Source organism: Myotis myotis, unplaced genomic scaffold (genome assembly GCF_014108235.1).
Source record: "Myotis myotis isolate mMyoMyo1 unplaced genomic scaffold, mMyoMyo1.p scaffold_m19_p_2, whole genome shotgun sequence".
NCBI lineage: Eukaryota > Metazoa > Chordata > Mammalia > Chiroptera > Vespertilionidae > Myotis > Myotis myotis.
Window position 1 is genome coordinate 40,715,515 of NW_023416324.1, and position 22,204 is coordinate 40,737,718.

At 42.9% G+C, this 22,204-nt stretch overlaps 1 protein-coding gene across 2 annotated transcripts in view; it reads left to right on the forward strand.

The window, feature by feature from the left end:
* The window catches only part of FGGY (FGGY carbohydrate kinase domain containing), a 405,151-nt gene that overhangs the window by 43,947 nt on the left and 339,000 nt on the right, over nucleotides 1-22,204 (forward strand). For both annotated transcript variants that reach the window (XM_036351580.1, XM_036351579.1), the window contains exon 4: nucleotides 3,544-3,695. In XM_036351580.1, coding sequence (XP_036207473.1) covers nucleotides 3,544-3,695 — 152 coding nt within the window. The remainder of the gene's footprint in view (nucleotides 1-3,543; nucleotides 3,696-22,204) is intronic.

A 22,204-nucleotide genomic window follows, 5' to 3' on the forward strand; every position in this document is an offset into this window, starting at 1 on the left:
TAGATGTGTTTGCTGATTCATAGTAATTTTCTCCCCTCAAGTATGCCTGGAACATAAGGTATTCAAAATATTAATTGAACGCATACATGGATAAATAATCTGCCCGTTGGTAAACTGGCTACAGGCATAGTGGGAGCTATTGCAGGTTTGGTTGCGGACCATTCAATAAAGTGACTATGGCAGTGAAGTGAGTCACATGTATAGAAAAGTTATGTTTACACTGTGCTGTAGTCTGTTAAGTACGCACTAGTATGATATAAAAAACAACAACAATGTCCATACCTTAGTTAAAAAAACGCTTTATTGCTAAAAATTGCTGACTGTCATCTGAGCCTTCAGTGAGTTGTAATCTCTTTGCTGGTGGAGGATCTTATCTTCAATTTGTAAACACGCAGTATCTACCAGGTGCAGTAAGGCGAAGTGCAGTAGAATGGGGCATGCCTGAGGTGACCCACAGGCTGCTCTAGCACACCACCCCCAGTTCTCTTATACAAGAGCTTTCTGGGTCTAGACTCAGTTTGTGTAGAGCAGGGGTCCTCAAACTATGGCCCACGGGCCACATGCGGCCTGCCGAAAACATTTATCCAGCCCGCCGGGTGTTTTTGCCGCCGCTGTGTGCATAAGAATTTGTTCATAGTTTTTTTTTTAAACTATAGTCCGGCCCTCCAACGGTCTGAGGGACAGTGAACTGGCCCCCTGTTTAAAAAGTTTGAGGACCCCTGTGTAGAGCCTCCTTTCTTACTCTTTCACCTGGCTAACCAACTGAATTAAAGCTTTTTTGCCTCTTGGGAGATCTCTGTGCAGCCTCCAGCTCAGCTAACCTAGGGCCCTCTCTGCTCCTCCTCCTCTGTTTCCCACGTCTGTCACTTGTGTTCTGGCAGTCAACACACCACATGCTTCGTAAAGGCAGGGTCTGTGGCCCATTCTTCTTGGCATCCCAGCACTGTGCCTGGCATATAGTAGATGCTCAACAAAAGACTAAATGAATTTTTAGTGCAGTCATTATTTGTGGTTTTCTTCAAGAACTGAAAAACGATTAACTTGCCAGTTTTTGTCTAAAAGTAAAAGTTAATAATCATAATACAATAAAGTACTTGAGCCCACGCAGTTCTCATTGTGTCATTCTGACTGCATGTTGAGAGCCTTTCATGTAAAGGCAGTGCTAGCTGATTGGTTTTCTTGAAAAAAAAAAAGTTTTTATTGATTTTAGAGAGAGAGATGAAGGGAAAGGGGGAGAAACATTGATCGGCTGCCATCTGCATGCCTCCTACTGGCGATCAAGCCCGCAATCCCAGCATGTACCCTGACTGGGAATAGAACAGATGACTTCTCGGTGCAGGGGACGAGGAGGCCCAGCCAATTGAGCCACACCGGCCAGGGCTGATTGGTTCTTTATAGCTGAAAGTTTAGCAACAGGTGTTTTGTCTTCCAGCAGCACCAGACCCATCCTATACAATATCTAAGAAGCCATACTGATATCATACACCCCCACACACGTGCATGTCTGTGTGTGTGTGCACGTGTGCGCGCCCACATTCCCACATTCTGATTTGATGGCAGATCTAGAATGGGACCAGGACATCCGTATCTCTAAAGCTATCTAGGGATTGCAGTGTGCAACCAGGACTGAGAGCCAGACCTTGTACAGTAGAGTCATTTTGCGAATCTGGAGCATGCCTACAGAAGGTCTTATGTCCTTTCTCTTACTTTCGAAGTATTACTGGTTTTTGAGGAGCTTTTGTGGAGCCCCAAATCTCTCCAGGCAGGCAGCCCAGTGACAGTAGCCCTGGCCTCCTTATGATGATGATGACCTAATTTACATATTATTTTTGGTTGTCTTTTTTTTTTTTTGGTAAGTTAAAAATTTTCTTTTTAAACTTATGGAAAATAAATAACAGCCTCCTATGTATCCACTACTAAGAATAAACAGATGAAATGTGGCCATATTTGCCTCAAGTCCTTTTTTGTTTGAAAGGGAAGACCTCCTCAAAGCTCCAACCTGTGCCTTCTCCCTCCCACATCTTTTGCCCAGCAGGTGACCATTCTACTGTGGTTGATGTTCACAAACACGTTTCTGTGCTTTGACCACACAAGTACATACCCGAAACAACAAACAATATATATCATGTTTAAAAATACCCAGCTGGTATCATTACCATTGTTGATATGTGGAACTCGAGTTTATCCATTTTACCAATTTATGTATCCCTTCTCTGCACAGGTGATCTGTTCTCAAAACACCCTTCATGCTTTTCCCAGCTGTGAGATAATAGGTACGCGCTCAACTTCAGAGTCAGGTCATTATGGAAAGCGACCGAGATCAGGGGATTGTTTTGAGACTTAAATGAGATGGGTTTTTTTTGTAAAATCTTTAGCACAGGGCTTGAGTCACACACAAACACTCACACACTGAGTTTTTTAAACATTTGCTATTAGCAAAGTTACATATGTAGTTGCTGCAATTATTTTGCCATTAAATAAAATCATGTGTGAGAGTGTCTGGCTTAATAACTATTGGGTCCCCTTTTATCTTTTCTTCTTACAATTTCCCAGGTATAGTCACTGCTGTTCTCTGCATTTTGCCTTCTGAGGAAGTAGAGGGCTGTCAAGAGTACTGAGTGGCTTGCCCATCAGTAATGCTAAATTACCAGGCTGGGGAAGGGAGGAGGGGACGGTCAGCTCCTCTGTGGTGTGAGACAGTAAATGTAGCGTGTGAGGGGATATGCTCCTTTTCCAGTTGGTTTTAAATTCTATTCTTTGTGACTTACTTCTTCTGAGGGCCTACTATGTGACAGGTGCTTGCTATATTCTTTATGTACATTATTAATCCCTATATGGTATTAGGTATTGTTACCCCCATTTTATAGATGAAAATGCTGAGGCTAAGAAAAGTTCAATAAGTTTCTCTGTACATCTCTGCTTATAACTGAGGAAGCATTTGCCATTAGGTCTGCTTGACTCCAAAATTTATGTGCTTCCCACTCCACCCAGTAAACCAACTGAGTGAGGGAAACAACTTATTTTTAAAAATGGTTTTAATTACAGTGACTAGAAGTGGGAATCTAAGCAGATCAGAGCCATTGTATAGATGTATTATATTAAATGTATTATACCATTGAAATATTTGTCCACATTTAAAGGAGACAGACCTTAAACAGCTGAAGTATTGTTTTGGGCTTATTTCACCGGCTGTTTTTCTGACTATCTATATACCCAGAAAAGTTTTTCCAGAACAGAAGGGATAAGAAAGGAAAGGAGGAAGTTGAGAAAGAATGATGCTGGTAGAATTGGTTGGGGGAGCTTGACTGGTTTTAGTGTAGACGGTTAACTCTTGGTGCTTTAGTCAAAGAACACATCTCTTGAAGGGAAAGCCAAGGTTGGGTAGAGTGTTCAGCTCAGCCTGGTGGTGATCCTTCCCCTTGTTCCTTGCTGATGGGGGAAATTATAAAAGTGGTGTAGATCTTTACCCCTGGGAATCCATAGTAGCCCTTGACTTAGAAGGATGATAACATACATGTGTCTTCATCACTTTGTTTCTGCTAGGGGATTCCCATCGGAACATCATCATGTGGCTGGACCACCGAGCCGTCAGTCAGGTGCACAGGATCAACAACACCAAACACAGCGTCTTGCAGTACGTTGGGGGCGTGATGTCTGTGGAAATGCAGGCCCCAAAGCTTCTGTGGCTAAAAGAGGTGAGTGCATGGAGTTGAGGGGATACCAATACAGTGGACCCTTGAACAGTGAATGGTGCCAACACCCTATGAAAGCCTATAACTCTCAAGTCTCCCAAAACATCAATACTAATGGCTTTTTATATACATAAGTACTGAAAACATAAATAGTTGATTAACACATATATTGTATATGTATTATATACTGTATTCTTACAGTAAAGTAAGCTAGATAAAACAAAATGTTATTAAGGAAATCATAAAATAGAGAAGATACATTTACAGTACTGTACGTGCTTATTGAAAAAAATCCACCCAATTCAGACCTGTGTTGTTAAGAGGTCAACTGTAATAGTAGAGGATCCCATTCACTGTGGATTTGTCTGTACCAGGCACCCTGCCATAGTCCGTTATGTTTGATTTTCCCCAGCAACTCCCTGAGGAAGGTTGACCCCATTTTATTGATTAGTTCGAAGTTAAGTGACTCTTGTTTTTATGTGTTTAACTCATGGAAGGCACTGTGATAAGTGTTTAATCCAGATGATCTCTTTGAATCCCAACAGCAATCCTGAAGAAGGGTTTATTTTATTTTATTTATTTTATTATTTTATTTTATATTTTTATTTTATTTTATTTTATTTTTATTTTATTGGTGTGTGTTTTGTAAAGGAGAAAGCTAAAGCTAATAGAGATTAATCAACTCACCCAAGTGACAGAGCCAGGATTTGAACCTAATAATGGCTGACTCCGAAATTGATTCTCTGAATATCCAGTACCCAGTTGAAGTTCAGAGAGGTTAATTACCATTCCAATTAGAAAGTGGCAGAGCTGGGATTTAAGTCCAGATCTTTTGCCCAGAATCTTCTTTCTCTATACACCCTTATCCCCAGATGCGTAATCTCTGGCCTTGGTGGCATTTTTGGGAATTCCTCTCTCGTCTCTCCTGCACTTGCATTTTCATGCCCTTGAGTGATACAGTGATCTCTGGTCGAAGCAGTTGCAGGTGGTTCCCTTTCCAGATGTTAGGATCCTTTATGAAGTGTGGAGAGTGGTGATGTCAGCTTAATGATTCCCATTAGAGATGGATGTGTGAGAAAGTTCAAGTCCTCTGGGAACCTCTGGACTAGAAAACCCCTAGGTGGTCTGACAGGGAGAGAATCCATCCAAGGAGTAAGACCTGGCATGATTTATTCAGTGGCTCTGAGGTTGCAGGTGGGCTGCATTTTCGATTACTCAAAATGTACATGGGGAAGGGGGATGTTTAAGGGTGCTGAGAGGGTGTTCCTGGGCTGTCACCATGGGGCAGAAGGGAGATAAGCAAAAAGGACATCAGTAATCCAAGTATGCCTGGCCAGCATGGCACAGTGGTTGAGGGTCCACCTATAAACCAGGAGATCTCGGTTTGATCACCGGTCAAAGGCATATGCCCGGGTTGCAGGATCGATCCCCAGTGTGGGGCATGCAGGAGGCAGCTGATCAATTACTCTCCCTCCCTTTCTCTTCTTCTCTGAAATCAATAAAAAAAAAAAAAAAAATCTGAGTAGGCTTGGCTTGTTATCTACTTTGTATATTTAACTGTTTTGTGAGTTTTAATTTCTAGAAAGGCTTTTATAGTCGCTGCAGTTCAAAAGCTACCGGGTGTCTTAGGCGTTGGGGCTTTCAGGATCCTGATTTTTCTCGACTAACGTCACATTGTGTGATGTTGGGTGGAGCGATTCTCATCCCAGATGTCACTTTTTCCGTCTGTAAAGTTTGAAAACCTGATCCAAACATATGCTGAAATACAAATCAGAATCTAGAACAGGGGTCCTCAAACTACGGCCCGCGGGCCACATGCAGCCCGCCGGAAACATTTGTTTTTTTACTTCAAAATAAGATATGTGCAGTGTGCATAGGAATTTGTTCATAGTTTTTTTTTTTAACTATAGTCCAGCCCTCCAACGGTCTGAGGGAGAGTGAACTGGCCCCCTGTTTAAAAAGTTTGAGGACCCCTGATCTAGAACAACTCTTCACTGCCCCACACTCTGTGTTCTGTAGCATTAACTCGTGCTCTCCTAACAAGCTGTGCCTGGTAGAGTGTATGGACCACTGAGGCTGAGAGGGAGGGTTAAATGCCTTTCCCAAACAGATGGTAGAGCCAGAATTTCATCCCATGTCTACTGGGCTCCAAACCCCGGTCATCCACTTCTGTCTCATGGTACTAAAACCCTCTGTAAAGGGTGCCACTTAGGGTAGGACCAGGAATGAGGACAGTGGTGTCCTTCAAACCAGCCCACAAAATGGTGCGAGAGAACAAACGGAGTGGATATATCACCCTTCTTGGCCACAGGTAAGGAAGAGGGGTACGGAATTAAGTGAGAAGGACCAGGCAAGTGGTCATTGGTGCACCATGAGGGCCTTATTGAGCACCTATTCATGGCCAGCTCTGGGCTGTATACCCAGGAGATCTATATATACATTAGTATGAATCTCTCAGGATACTTTAGAGCACTTGAGATCAAAATGCACTAAATAAAGCCCATAGAGAGTTCTGGATTGCATAGCATTGACTGTCACCTCCTAAGACCATCCATCCATTCATCCCTCCACCTAATCAATTCCATTTCAGAATTTTCTGAGTAAGGCTCTAAATATTGCTTCATTCTGTATTTAATTACCTGAAGGCTGAACCTTAAACCCATTCGAAAAATTTCTAAAATTTATTGTTAATTTTTGGTAGGCATGCACAAGAATCCTTGCTGAGACTCCCTTTGGTGTAGCTGTGGTTGCAAACTGAAAATCAGAGCTATTTCTAAAATCACTTTTAGCATCTCCTTAAAGCCTAACCTGGCTACTTTATACTGCTTCTCAAACTGTAATGTGTAAATGAATCACACATTTCTAAACCCATCAACAAAATCCTCTGACATTCCAGCCAGTTGGTTCCAGACCTTTGGAATAAACAATGAAAATCTCAAAACTATAAAATGCTTAGCTTTCTGCTCTGCTGAGAGCTTGTTAAACCGAAGACTGGTAGCCCTGGGTTGGGCAGGGAAAATTTGCATTTCTAACTTGCTCCCTCGTGTTGCTGATGTTGTTCTCTTGGAGACTTAGGACATCACTTTCAATGCTAAGGACTCTGCCCTGGCATCCTGAAAAGCATCCATTTGCAGAGAATCAGTAAACAGGTTTTTTTAAACAAATGTATATTTTTATTGATTTCAGAGAGGAAGGGAGAGGGAGAGAGAGGTAGAAACACAAAGGATGAGATAGAATCATTGATTGGCTGTCTCCTGCACACCCCCCACTGGAGATCGAGGCTGCAACCTGGGCATGACCCTGACCTGGAACCGAACCATGACCTCCTGGTCCGTAGGTTGATGCTCAACCACTAAGACAAGCCAGCTGGGCTAGTAAACAGTTTTTGGCGGGTTTATGGGAGTCCAAGGCACAGAAAGTTAGATAGATTCTGTAGAGCTGTTCCACTGCACATTCATGTCAGAGCATGAGACTGTGCTGCGTTTATTGGGCTGTCATTTGTTCACTCTTTATTCATTCCTTAATTTGCCAAATTTTAAACGAGGTCCTGCTATACTCCAGGAATATGATAGGCATTGGGGGCATGAACACAAAGAGGACTCAGTGGTTCCCTTGAGGGGCACAGAGTCTACTGGGTACAATGGAGGGGCTGTACTAGTATAAGGAGGGAGTGGGTGGAGGAAAGAGACAGGGAAACCTAAGCACAGGGAAACCTTGAGGAGTTGAGATGAGCCTCAAGACATGAGCCTAAAGAGTGGAAGTTTTGCCTAATAGAGAAGACAGGAAAGATTCTAGAGAGAGACTATGGTTCATTTATGGTAAGGGATGTAGGTCCCAGGATATGAGCCTGAGTGGAGCAGGAAATGAGGCCAGGGCTCAGTTTGTTAAGGACTTATTTGGTGATAGAGATTGGCTGATGGTTTTTAGCCAAGGGAGGGAGTGTTCTTGATCCCTTTGGCAGGGTGGAGGTGATTGGATTAGGGGTGAGAAACTGTGTGGGGAAGTAGGAACTTGTTTTCTTCCCAGATTATAGCACTTTGTTACATTTTCTTTGCTCTTAGGATAAGTTCCAAAATTTGTAACATGGGCCAGAAGATGATATGTGATGTCCTTTTGCCCCTTTTCTGTGCTTACTGGGTGTCCCTCACCTTGCTCACTCTAAGCCATGCGCAGGGATGCCCTCAGGGTGCCCCAAACACACCCAGTTCTTCCTAAGTCATTCTTGATTTGGGCTTGGCCCATGGGCCACATCTGGCCTGCTGCCTGTTTTTGGATGTCCTGGGAGCTACTAGTAAGAATGACCTTTACATTTTCAAGTGGTTGAAACAGAATCAAAAGAGGAATGGTATTTTGTGACGTGTGAAAATTATATGAAATTAAAATGTGAGTGGCCATAAGTACAGTTTTATTGGAACACAGCCACCTCATTCAGCTATGCGTTGTCTGTGGCTGCTTTTGCATTCTGGTGACAGAGCTGAGTAGTTGGGACAGGGACTGTATGATCTGCAAAGCTGAGAATATTTATTCTCTGGACCATTAGAGAAAAAGTTTACTGACCCCTGGTCTTGATGATGTGATGCTGTGCCTTCTGCTCCTGAATCTTCTTCCCTCTACTCACCACTGATTGTAACTCATCCTTTAGGTCTCAGTTTTATTGTCACCTCCTTACAAAAGCCTTGACCCTCAAATAAATCAGAAGTCTCTTGTCTTTGCACTCTTCATCTTACTCCATTGTGGCTTTCATAAATTGTAATCATATGCCAGATTGTATGATGATCTGTATAATGCCTGCCCCTCTAATCATTGTAATCCACAGCAGGATAGAGACCTTATCCATTTTGTTCTTTGCTGTGTTTCTCTCCCTAATCAAATACCTGGAACTTATAGGTACCTAACATATATTTTATATAAAGAGGGTGATCCACTGAGGGTCTGTTGCAGTACTCCAGATGATAAGTAATGCGATCTGAATTAGGCACTGTGGGATGCAGAGGAGATAGATTCTAGAACTCTTTAGGGGATAATATCAGGAGGACACTGAGACTGATTGGCTGTGAGGGATGAACTAGGTGGAGGCGTCAGAGCTGAACACTCACTTCAGTGTTGCTGTCATTCATGTGCTCCTTGTCCTTGCCTGAAATCAGGTGTCAGAGGGAGTTGGGCAGAATTAGGAGTGCAGACTTCCCAGAAGGCAGAAGTGATGTACTAAGACCACCAGAGCTCTTGGGCCAAGTCACTCAGGTCCTAGTGCTGCAATATGGAATTTTAATCCTGCCCTTTATATTTAAAGTTTCTGTGCTTCAGGTTGATGTATGTCTCCTTAATAAGAATTGTCAGATAAAAGGGAAAATGCCATTTGAATTTTTCATAACCCCCAGCAGTCTGGCTTTTTCATTTGATCTCAATGATTTTGACTCTCATCTTAATGAAGGCCAAATGTAAATTAAGTTCTGTCAGGTGGAGCAGCTGGAGTCTCCTGTCTTTATAAACAGGAAACACTGCAGGGGTAACAAGGTGCAGACTGAGGAAGGTCAAGAAAGTTAACAGGCTGATGCCAGTCCTGACAGCTCAGTGTTAATGGAAGATAATTAACTGTCTTGTAGAGGCTGTATGGAGATATTCCAATGGTCTTTTAATGCATTTCCTCATTTTGCCACTGTCAGCAGAGCAGAAAGCTAAGCATTTTATAGTTTTGAGATTTTCATTGTTTATTCCAAAGGTCTGGAACCAACTGGCTGGAATGTCAGAGGATTTTGTTGATGGGTTTAGAAATATATCTGCCCCTCCCATCTCCTCAGTCTCTGCTTCTCTGCTAACATGCTGGGAAAATGAGTATAGGGTTCTCTGATTGTTTCTAATGTGCCTTTTCCTGTACGTATATGTAGATTCTTTGGAGGAACCTGGGAGCTTGGATGCCTAGAGAAGTGGTTTGATAACTTCTCTATGGAAGGTGTTAGTTGAGTGCTTTGCAGTAAGAACTATTGAAAAGAAAACTGTTAGAGGTCAGGAAAGCCTGGTTCCTGTCCCTTCTGTAAAATCAGAGGCTTGTCTCAGCTCATTTTTAGAGCCTTATCTGGCCTTATTCTTTCATTCTTTCTGATGCTATAGTAACATGTATTCTCTTTTCATAGATTTCTTCTAGTCTTGAAACTTTATGAAAGATCAATATAAGATCTTTTATTTGACATACACCAATTTTGTTTTGTTTTAATGGCAATATGACAGAAACTATAATCTTTTTCTGTTAGCTACTCTGGCTTTAAATTCCATGCATAGCTTTAATATGACTCACCTACATTTATCAGAGCTAATACAAGATGTTGAGGAACGTTGGGAGATACAACATGGTTGAGTCACAGAAAAAGTACAAGATCAGAAGCCAAACACACTTGAATTTGAATATTGCTGCACCATTTACAATTTTGGGACCTCAGACAAACGAAGTCAACTTCTCGGAGTCTCAGTGCACTTTGCTGTAAATGAGGATACGCTGAGCCTTGTTGACTTATTGTAATTTAGGGAGATGTATACAGTACATATTCATACAGGAACTTAATTTTCACTTCCATTGTGTTTAAAAATGTTTTTTTTTTTTTTTTTTCTGTACTGATGGGCATGTCAGCAACATCCTATCACCAAATGAGAGAATTTTAAACACCAGAATATCTTATTTCATGGAGCTGGTTGTAATGAGTGGTATGTTTTTCCTGTTTGACTATAGCGAAGGAAAGCTTCTGAAACCACCGCAGGCTGTCAGAGACAATCAGAGAAAATAGACAGTAGAAGAGAACAGGACATAGTTTCAGAGTCATTCATTTGTTTGAATCATGCACATCCTATGTGTAATACCTACACCAGAGGCAGCCAGCATTGAACTGCAGAGCTGATGAATTTACTGACTACTTTCTGCTTGTCTGCTCTAACAGTCATCATTGCCTCCAGCCTCAGAATTATTTTCTTTCACAAGGATTTCTTTATGTACTCTTTACACCCATCTCCTTTCACAGATGAGGAAACTGAAGCTCAAAAAATTTGCATGATGTACTCATAGTTTTGTACCATGTAAGTAGATCCACATCAAGAGCCATGCCCCAGCTCTGCCCCATGCCCCTCACACGGGGGCCTGTGCAGTTAGTTCACTGTGGGAATCCAGAATTGGTCTCTGCCTTCAAGAAATTACAGTCTGATTGGAGAGGAAAGTTATAAATCAACTAATGAATAAGAACACAACAAGGAAATAGATGAAAACAGCTAAAGTGTATGTGATGCTTATTATACATCTAGCACCTTTGTTAAGTATTTTACCCATGTTAACTCATCGAATCCTCACAACCACCCTGTGAAGTAACATCTTTTTCAGGTGATAAAATGGGCTTGGAGATGTTAAGCAGCTGTCACTCAGCTAATATATGGCAAGGCTGGGATTTGAACCTTGGCATTTCAGATCCAGAGCATGGGCATCACCATTTCACTTTATCTCCTGCCGCTTCAAATGTTTGCCTTGCAGGGTGTGACTAAACTAGTTCAGGGAGAAACTTGTAAGTGATGACTTCAGGAGGCTCTGAGGCCAAGAACAATGGGTGGTCGGTTCATTTTCTTCATTAAACAAAGATTGAGCATCTCCTTTGTGATAGGCACTGTGCTGGCCATTGGTGATGCCAAGGTGAGCAAGACAGATGAGTTGCTCTGGGGAGGATTTGGGGAACTTAGATTCTAGGGTAGAGAGCAGAAAATAGACAAGGAGACTGTTTTATTTTCTGGAAACTTGCTATGAAGGGAAAACACAGAGGAGCAGATTTGGCATGGCTACAGTGTTCTCACTTGGGAGCTTTTGTTTGGCCTGAATGGTGAGGTTTTCAGGAAGAGGGAGCAGCAGATTCACAGAGGGGAGGAAAGCACCTGTGAGACCAGCCAAGGAGCTGGCAGGGCTGGGAGGGTCTGAGCAAGGCAGAGAGTAGTAGGAGGTGGGTGAGGGAAGTGGACGGGGCCAGATCCTGCATAGCCTTGAGGCCATGGGTGAGAATTTGGATTCTATTCTAAGAGCAGTGGGATATGGTTGATGGATTTTAAGCATTGGTGTGATGCGATCTGTTTTACAACCTAAAAAAAAAAAAAAAAAAAAAAAAAATCACTCTTGCTATTTACCGAGTACATGTTAAATATTTGTATAGCAACAATAAGTTTACACTGTACTGCTAAAGAAAACAATTGCAGGATGAATGTGCAATCTTATAAATGCATTTGTTTTAAGAAATTATCAGTATAGCATAAAAGACTGGCTGTATATACAAAAAACATTAATAATGGGACACTATCTATGGTTGGAATAGTTTCCTACTGTTATAGCACATGCTCATGCTTTTATTACTTCTTAGCAACTTTTCATTAAAAAATAAAGTTGGTTGGGCATCCTCCTGTGCACCCAAAGGTTGCAGGCTCGATCCTGGTAAGAGAGGTGCAGGAGGCAGCCGATTGATGCTGCACGCTCACATCGATGTTTCTCTCTCTCTTCCTCCCTCCCTTTCCCTTTCTTTCTCTCTAAAAATCAATAAACTATTCTTTCTTAAAAAAATATTTTCCTATAAAAAATAATCTTATAGTCATAGCTACTTTCCTGGTTGACAATTCCTCATTATTTAGTATGGGATTTTCCCCCCTTTGGGCTTGTTTTCCCAAAAATCACTATATGGGGGGCTTCATCTGCAGTATTTTCTCTAAAACCCTCAGTGGCATAGTTTTATCCCATTATACAGATGAGGAAACAAAGGCACAGAGGGCTGAAGTAGCTTCCCCAAAGCTACACAACATGTAAGTGGTCGACCCAGGATTCTCACCAGGTCCAGTCTGCCTCCAGCTCCTGGGCTCCACCCATTGGCCTTCACTGCCTGCTCTCAAAGGGCACTCATTTCCTCCCACGTGCCACGGTTACAGGCAGGCAAACCAGAGGCTGAATCTGGCCCCCAGATGGGTTGTGTTTGACCCACCCTGTGTTTGAAAAAAAAAAAAAAAAAGTTAAAATTAGTTTCCAACATTTTAAAAACTAAGAAATTGTACATAAAAATTCATACTTTCTACTTCTCTAGAAAAAATAACAAAAGGACTTGGCAATCCTGGGCCCACATTCCCATGCGGCAGGAATTGGCCAGAGCTGAGTAGGCGCTGCCCCCTTTAGAAGGGGCAGGTGTCCTTCATTTCCCAGCAGTCCCCACCCAGCCCGCTTCACTCATTTCCTTTTCAGCACGACCCCTCCAGGCATTTGGATTGGAGACCCAGGCTGTGGGAAGCTTTTCAAATAACCCATCATTCCTTTTCCTCTAGCAGAATGCCGAGAGGAATGGAACGGCTTTCCAGATGGTGCGTTTCTTGGTCAGTGGCTCAAAGGCTATCAGGCCCACACACTTCTGGGTCTTTGCTCAGTTTTTCTTTATGCCTGGAAAACTTATAATAATTTCTTTCTTCACTTGGGAAAACTTATACCAATTCTTCAAGACTCCAGGGAGCGTTCCTTGACTTTCTCCCTTGAATATTGATTAGGATCCTACCCTCTCCCCCCAATGGCATCTTCCCCTTACCTCTGCTTAGAATTTATCACACTATAGTGTGTGTACCTGGCATCTAGGGACACATACGGCTTAGCATTTAACATTGATAACAGTAAATATTTTAACGAGTGAGTGGATGAACCCGTGAGAACATTTATCACGGCATTTTTGATGGCTGGGTGTGTCCCTCCAGTAGCTCCATTCCAAAGTCAAGATCCACCGCATGCTGAGCGCAGGTTAATTTTCTCCTCCCCGTCGTGGAAGGGGGAGTTGGGAGCATTACCATTCCTTTCCACCCAGAGCCACCCTTGGCTACAGTCCTGTTAGCATGAGTCACAGCTGATTTTGTATGTGAAGCGAAGGCTCTAGTGGAGGCAGTGACTCCTCCGCACCTCTCCTTGGGGTGGACAATCCCTTCATGTTGCTCCCTTCATCCCCCAAGAGAACAGAGTCCAAGACTCAAATACGGAATCAAATAGCCTCTCTTTAGAATGTGTAGACCAGGGTGCTGTGACGTTCGGACCAGATTCCTCCCCACTTTGAGCAGCGAGGACAGTGTTGTCAGCTGTTGCTAGGGCATCTGCTGTGGGTTTTCTCTCCGGGGTGGTCTGCCCATAAACAGGGCTCGTCATTGAATATATGGAGTGTTGGGGCTGATGGCCTGCCTTCAATGACCTGGATGACGGATTATTTCTTTATTGTCCTTGCACTCACATATCTGATATATGCCAAAAAGGTACCATATTCTTTTCGTTTTATAGTCCATCAAAGTAATTTTAAAAAGCAGACAGAAGAGAAAAGGACTTGGCCTGATACCTAGTAACATTTAATAAATGTCAGCTATTGTTACAATACTATATTTTGGGTTTAACTTTATGGCTTATGGCAGACTTTGACATCTGGTTTCTCTATTTGAGCTATGACATTGCCTTGTGAGATACATATTACTGTTTGCCACATTTTACAGTTGAATGCAACAAGCCTCAGGAGATGAAATGACTTATCCACAGGTGTCAGGATTGGTCTTCATGAGGGTCCTTTTGGCTCTGAATCCTGCCTTGTATTCTTCTGCTGCACTATCCATGCTCCTTCCTCAGCTGCGTATGAGCAGGGACCAAATCTATTCATACTTGTCTGTTGTGTCCCCAGAGCCAAACACAGTGCTTGGCATTGAGAACATACTCAGTATGTATTTACTAAATGAATTCATGTTTCCTGGTCAGAGCCAGATGAAACGGCTGTGGTAGTAAAGCCCTCGTGCCCATCTCCCTGCTGCCAGCCCCCCTGACCTCTGTGCAGGCTGTTCTAGTGTAACCAGGGAGGCGAGAAAGATGGCTAAGTCCAGCTGGCTTTATGCCTGAATGATATGATTTGATGTACAGCAAACATTGCATATAATTCTTTTCTCACACTGGCTAAAATGGAGGTCACACCTACTGGATGAAAATACCCTACAACAGACAGTACATTTAACGTGTGTTGTGATGTAGGAACTCCGTAGCAGGGTCGACCTTGTTGAGGGGAACTGTCACCTTAAATATCTGGATGCCTGGGGTAGGTAGATGCTGATTGAGGCAAGGGAAGAGGCAGCCCTAAATCAGAACAGTTGCAAAACAGGGGATTCTTCTGGAAGGATAAGTAAATCTCATCTCTGTGGGCATGTGGGTTGGTTTTACTCTTTGTTATTGTTCTGTTATCTTAAAAATGAGTAGTAGTGTTCTGCTGTTGTAGAGATATATTCATTTCATCAGTGAAACAAACTTGTCTAGTACCTGTTATCTAGTGCCTGATGAGGAGGAGGCAGAAGTGTCCTTTATCTCAAGGAGCTTCCGAGTCTAGGACCAGGTGCCAGAGGCTGTGAAAGCCATATTTTTACGCATTTTATTAAAATTTTCAAGAATGCAAGAAAGTGGAAAGAGTTTTATAGGGAACACTCAGAACTATCATGTGGATTCTGCCATTAATGCTTTATTGCACTTGCTTTCCATCTGTCAGCCCACCTAAAGTTTTTCCAGTAAGTGGAGACATCTTTAGACTTGTGAACGCAGTTTGAAATATTAAAGACCCTTAATAAATTCTGTCTAAGATATTGACCCTGCTTGATTGCTATCTACAAACATCATCAACTCCTGCACTGAAATTTACTACATATCTACTATGTGCTTTTAAGTCTGCTATTTCATTTAATTCGTCAGAAAATCCAGTGAGGTAGGCGGTATAACTTATTTTGTAGATAAGGAAGCTGAGTTGGAGGGAGTTAAGTTACTTCTGGCAATATTGGGACAGAAACTCAATTTTTCTAACTCATGGGAATGGATTTAAAAAGGAGTTAGTGGGTCAAACCAGTCTTTATCAAAGAAGGTCCCCCTGTCCAGTCCACAGGTGAGACACCTAGAGAGAGAGATAGTTTTCATAGTTTACATTTCAAATACCAGAGGACATATTTGTTTGACTTAACATTTTTTTAAAGATTTTTAATTGATTTTTAGAGAGAGAGGATGAGAGATGGAGAGAGAGAGAGAGAGAGAGAGAGAGAGAGAGAGAGAGAGAGAAGAGAGAGAAAGACATTGATGTGAGAGTAAAGCTGCTTCCCACACACCCCCTACCTGGGCTCAGGAATCCTGATCAGGAATCGCTCTGACAAGGAATCAAACTATCAGTCTTTCGGTGCATAGGACAATGCTAAACTAACTGAGCCACACCAACCAGGACTGACTTAACTTTTTAAGATAAAATATGAACTCTAGAATAAAAAGTTATCAAAGTTGTCTTCAGTTAGACTCACCATTAAAGAATCATGCTTGAGATGGGGTGAGATCTGCTGTTTGTGTACCTAAGATGCACACATTCCAGCCCATCCCTCTCTGGTCTGTGACCCAGCACATTAGAGTTACCTCTCAAAGACTTGACCACTTCCTCCCCTTTGCATTCACCTTCACTGTTTGTAGTTTGACAAAATGAGTAAATTACTCAACTAGTTACTTACCCCTCTGAACCCAGGAGCCCTGGGAGTACTTCTGCAGCCAAGACCTCACTCAAGGCTTTTCTCTGGGCATCAAGCGGTGGCCAGCCTCTGTTTGAATGATAGAAATGACTTAGGGATCTCCATAAAAGCCCATGTCTGTCTGAGTCCTTCCCTTATGGACAGGCTTATGGATTAGGCCAAACTTGTGAGTGACCTCAGTAATAAAGGAAAGTCTAATCTCAATTCTTCAGCCTCACCAATACCCATACCTACACCCTCTCAAAAAGCTGCATGAGTCTGACTTCACCACTGACTAATGAAAAGTACTGGTCATGGCCTAGCACCGGGTCATGTTTTTGCATTTGGGAACGAGTGGTCTACATGACCTTGGAGTTTTCCTTTAATGCTGCCATTCTGTGAACCTAAGAGAGACAGGCAAGTACCAGGGCCAGAGTGAGGCCTACTGCAGTTGTCTGGCCTCAGGCCTTGTGGTCTGGCTTTGGCTGGGGGTCAGAAACAAGGCCAGGGACCTGGGAGAGAGCGTGAATCACTGGGCAAATATTTTTTGAGCACCTCCCATGTCCTGGGAAGCAGCAATGGGATAGGGGTGAAGGAGGACTAGGTTTGGAGTTCCAGTTGTCAGGGTTTCACCCCAGGCTTTTCACTTACATCTGCGTGATATTGGGCAATTCATGTCACTTATGGGCCTTAGTTTTCTGTCTGTGAAATGGTGTTGATGTTTATTCTGTATCAGGAGATGGTGGGAGTGATATATGTTCAGATGATGATGATGATGATGATGATGATGATGATGATGATGGCACAAGTTGACTTTTGGAAGGAAAATTAAGGAGGTCTGTTTCTCATATACTTATTTCTAGATGGAGTTAAGAAAGCCAATAGGGAAGGGCAATAAAATGTGTATTGTTCTTTATGGACAACTTGGGGAGCAGGGATCATTCCTGTTGGAGCAGGTGGGAAAGGCTGGGAGAGGTCACTGCATGCAGCTAGCAAGTATAAGAGCTGGGATCTCACTCACATCTAGCTGTAGCCTGTGCTCTTTCCACAGCAGCTCACTGGCCAGGGACTGGGGGAGGAGAGGAATCAGGGAGAGTAATTTCATCCTCGGAGGCTGCAAGCAATATTTTCAGAGCAGTTTCACTCACACTGTTAACCAGTAAGTTATAGGGTTTTGTCTTTAGCAATAAACATTCTCAGGATGCTGGCTTTAAGAATGCGTATATGTTTTAGGTCCTAGCCGGTTTGGCTCAGTGGATGGAGCATTGGCCTGCGGACCAAAGGGTCCCAGGTTTGATTTCCCAGGTCAGGGGCATATGCCTGGCTTGTGGGCTCAATCCCCAGTGGGAGGTGTGAGGGAGGCAGCTGATCAATGAATCTCTCTCATCATTGATGTTTCTATATCTCTCTCCCTCTCCCTTCTTCTCTGAAATCAATAAAAATATATTTAAAAAAAGAATGGGTATATGTTTTAGAAGTGGTACTACTGAGCTCCTGCCAGAGTTGATCAAGGACATTCATTCATTCATCAACAAGCATTTATTGGAAATTTGTTTTATCTAGGTACTTTGTTAACTGCTGGCCGAGCAGCAAATAAAGCAGAGTCCCTGTCCCCAGGCTGCTCATATTCTAGAAGAGGGACGGAACTAAGGTCACAGTACACTGTTAGTGGAATGGAAATTTAGGTCAATCAGAAAATGTGCCGCAGTTAGGGGAGTGGAGTGTGGAGGAGGCGATAGGCTGGGGGCTGATGGATGGGTTGGAGTTAGCTGAGCACTCGGGTGGGGTGACTGCTTGCAGAAGGCAGGCTGGTGGATGGAGGAGCCTGGGGGAAGGTCTGGCAATGTGAGGAAACAATGTGCAGGGGCTGCAGATGCAGGATAGTGAGAGCTTAGAATGTGAGCACAGTCCAGTGAGTCAGTCAAAAACCACCTTTTGAGTCCCCATTATGTATTCAATACTATTCATGATAGAAATCTCCTTTCTGGCATCGTAGAATGGAGCCAGTTTCCCTTGGCCACAGTTGGAGGAGAGATAGAAGCTGTTTGCCACACCTTTTCTGACTCTCTGACTTGAGGGCCTGGGCCTGACACCCTAGGGAAGACTAGCTGCGAGGGCTCCTCCCCAGGCAAGCCCTCCTCATTGCAGTCATCTCAGGACTAGACTAGACAGTGCCCCAGAGGACAGAGCCCTGAGTTAACCCCTCCTGCCCAGGAGGGTGGGACTGAGCTCCAGGCAGGGCTCTTCCCACCTCTTCTCCAGTGGGCGTGTGACTCAGAGGCGGTGACATCATCCATGACTTCATTCACCCAGAGGAGAGACAGTGCTGACCCAGCTGGGCTCCGGCTTCTGCCTTTCCTTCTCCATGTTTTATCTCAACGGGGACATTGTCATGGTCCTGCTGTTGTTTCCCACACATCGTTTTCATTTTCAGTCTTTCACTCTTAACTTTCTTTTCCTGTCTTTCTCATTTGATTTCTCATGTTAAACCTGTTCTTCTTTTCACCCCATTCCCTTTCTTGCATTGTCCATCTTTTGCTTTTGTCTTTAATTTTACCTCCTTCTTCTTAATCTTTCTTGTTACATTTTCTTTCTTGCTCAACTTCCTTTTAGCCTCCTTTTTTTTTTCTTCCTTTCTTTCCAAGCTCTTTCTCTACATAGATACTGGGTCTCCAGCCTCCACACATCTCACCAAGTTGTTGCTGTCCTAACCTTCCTAAAACTGGATTCATAAGTGGCCCCTGCTCAGGACTGATGGTGTGGCTGCCTTCCCTTTTGCCTTGAGTGTCTAATCCAAATGCAGACTTACCCTTCCTGCCCTTCAGCACACATTTCCCTTCTCAAGGGTCCTTTTTTTGTGGCCAGGGATGTATTTGATGCTTCTTTCTACACTTTTGCTCAGGCAGTCACCCCAGCTTGGACTGCCTTCCATCCTATCCTCCTTGTTATTTGCCTTCCCTCTACACTAAGGTCAAACACTACCTCCTCAGTAACACCTGCCCTCTACCTCCTGCCCAGAGCAGTGTCTTTTCTTCATGGACAAGCTGCATTCTTCATTTATAAATCAGGTATTTTAGAACTTGAATTGTTCTGTACTATTTATACATTCTTGCTGAGGGCTTCATATACGCAGACTCTTTGCTCTATCCACCCAGAATGCAACCTGAGGGTCGGGACCAGTTCATTCTTGCCTTTCATGGCCCACCTTCATACTTACACAAACCTGGCTGCGAACTGGGACTGATAGATACATTGTTGAATGGTCAATAAATATGTCATTTAAGAAATAGTTATTTCGTTTAAGAAATATTTATTTCATGTTAAGTCTAGGGATACAGATGAGTAAGTTATACCCCCTCCCTAAAAAGAGCTAAGAGTCTAGTAGGAAAGACAGTTCTCACCATAAAATTTTAATTTGTGGAGGAAATTGAAATTTACTGGAAATGTGCCAGGATGGGCACATTAACATGTACAACCTCATTAAATGGAACCCTACTAACAATACGATGAGTGAAATAGTGTTGTAAATGAACAAAGTAAGACCCATAGATATTAGGTGACTACTGGCCGACACAACTGAAAGTAGGAGAACCAAGGTTTGAACTAAGGTGTATCAGTCTACAAAGCCCCTGTCCTTCCTGAAAATGGAAATAGGCGTTGGAACTGACATTCTAACTAATATTAGGACAGTTTCTTAAAGAGGTGCTTACAGTGTGCCAGATGCTGTTCTAAACACTTCACATCCATTTGCTCATTTGTTCCTTCAACAACTCTACGGTGTAGGAAGTAGTATTGTTCTCTCTAATTATTATGGGACAAGGAAGTCTAAGTGAAGCTGTCCCAAGGCCATGCACCTGTGAGGTATTAGAGTCAGGACATTCACCCTTGAAATGTGGCTCTGGAGAAGAGGCAGCAGAATGTGCAAAGTCACCTCAGTGTAGAGTAGATATTGCATTACTTGAACTGCCACTGCATCAGCCCATTTGAAGTATCGGGGACTGTGGGGATGCTGATAGGTGAAGTCATTGACATGTGGAGTAAAGAGGAAGCCTGGAGCTAGGTCACAATAACCTTGAAGTGTTCATTGTCCTCCACAAGGGCTCTTCACAGAAGATGCAAGTAGTGTTCCCTGAAGGGATGTTGTCTGTGATGTGTTACCACGAGGTGTCCACCATAAGGAAGAGTTTATGAAGTGTTGATCTTCTACAAGTTGAATAGGGAAGGTATTTCTCAGCTGTGACTCTTGTAGGAAATGAACAGTGGTATAAATGAACAAGGAAGCCTATAGATACCAAAAGAAGCCCCAAATAAATGCCATATTGGAACTGTAAAGTATACCCATCCTTTTAGGTTTAGAGATAAGTAAATTTGGCTTGACGGACTTTTGGGGAAGAAAGAAGAGGGGGCATCCATGCACGCCAGCCTGAACTTGACACAGGTTGTTCTCAGATGTCCCAGAGCATTCAACATTAGATGGAGCACCTTTCCTGCTGCATCCCCCTCTCCAGTGGTGCTTGGCAGCCATTCAGCATGGTGCTGCACTGACCCAGAAGTCCAAGCCAAGAAGTGAATGAATCCATTTTCCAATTAAAATGAAACTTCTCCAGAGGACCTGCTCACCCCGAGAAGAGAAATTTATCTTCCTGGCAGTCTGGCTTGGCTAGAAAATGTCTCTGCTCCTAAGATAGACTATGAAAAGCCATTACTTGAATGAGAAAAGAGAAACTGGGACAGTTCTTATTCACAATCTCATTTATTTATCCATTCATTTCTCATTTCCATTTCCACAAACTTCTATTTAACTTGTACATCTCTGCTCATTCATTTCTTTTATCCATTCAGCTAATGTTATTCATCATCTATATATCAGATACAATGCTGGACCCTAGGAACAGAGAGATTGGAAAGAAAACACACACAGTCCCTGCCTCTTAGGAGCTTTCAGTCTAATGAGGGAGATAGGCACATGAACAGATGATGGGAAGTGCCATGGTTGGGATATTCACAGAATATTATGGGGTGTACCACAGAGGCACCTAACTTGAGAATCAGGAAAGATTTCATGGTGTGGGTAACATTTGAGTTGAATCTTAACTGATAAATACATGTTAGCCAGGGAGAGTGTTTCAGATAGGGTACACTATGAATAAAAATACAATGGTGAAGGGAAAAGCACAGTGGATGTGAGTGATGTAGTGTGGTATCTCAGAGTGATCAGAGATGAAGCTGGTGAATAAGATATGGATCGTATATGTCTTGTTAATAAATTTGATCTTTCACTTCAAAGGTAGTAGAAAATGTTGAAGGGTGCATAGTATACTAGATTGGAAACTCCCTGTCGGTGGGGACTGTGTCTGTTGTTTGCTCATTTTCTTAGCATTGAGTGTAGTACCTGAAATGTAGAGGATACCAAATAAATACTTATTTAATTAATAAATTATTTACATAGTCAAATTTACATTTTACATAGGCCATTGTATTCTAGTTGGCTATACATAGGGGTGGAATTGGAGGGGGTAAGATTTGAAAGTTAGGGGCTGTATCAGTTAGATCTGCTGTGTAACAAACCACCTCAAAATTGAGTGGTATAAAAAAAAAACACCAATTATTTTTATCCCTAGTAATTATGCAGGTTGCTTATTGGGAGGTTGTTTATTATGCAGGTTGCTCAGAAAGATGCCTTTTCTGATTTCCACTCAATTCATTCAAGAATCTACGGAAGGCTGCTGGGTAGTTTGGCTGATCTTGGCTTGCTCAGCTCCCTTGCATCACCTTGCACCTTGGCTGGATAGTTAGTTTTTGTTCCATGTGTCCTCTCATCCTCCAGCAGGCCAGATTGCACTGCCTCACGTGGCAGCATTTCATTCCAGGAAGGCAAAAGCAGGGATTCAGTTGAGAAGTAGCACAGCGCTGCTGCTTCATTTCATTGGCCAAAGCAAGTCATAGACCAGCCCCAACACAGTTGACCCTTGAACAGCACAGTTTTA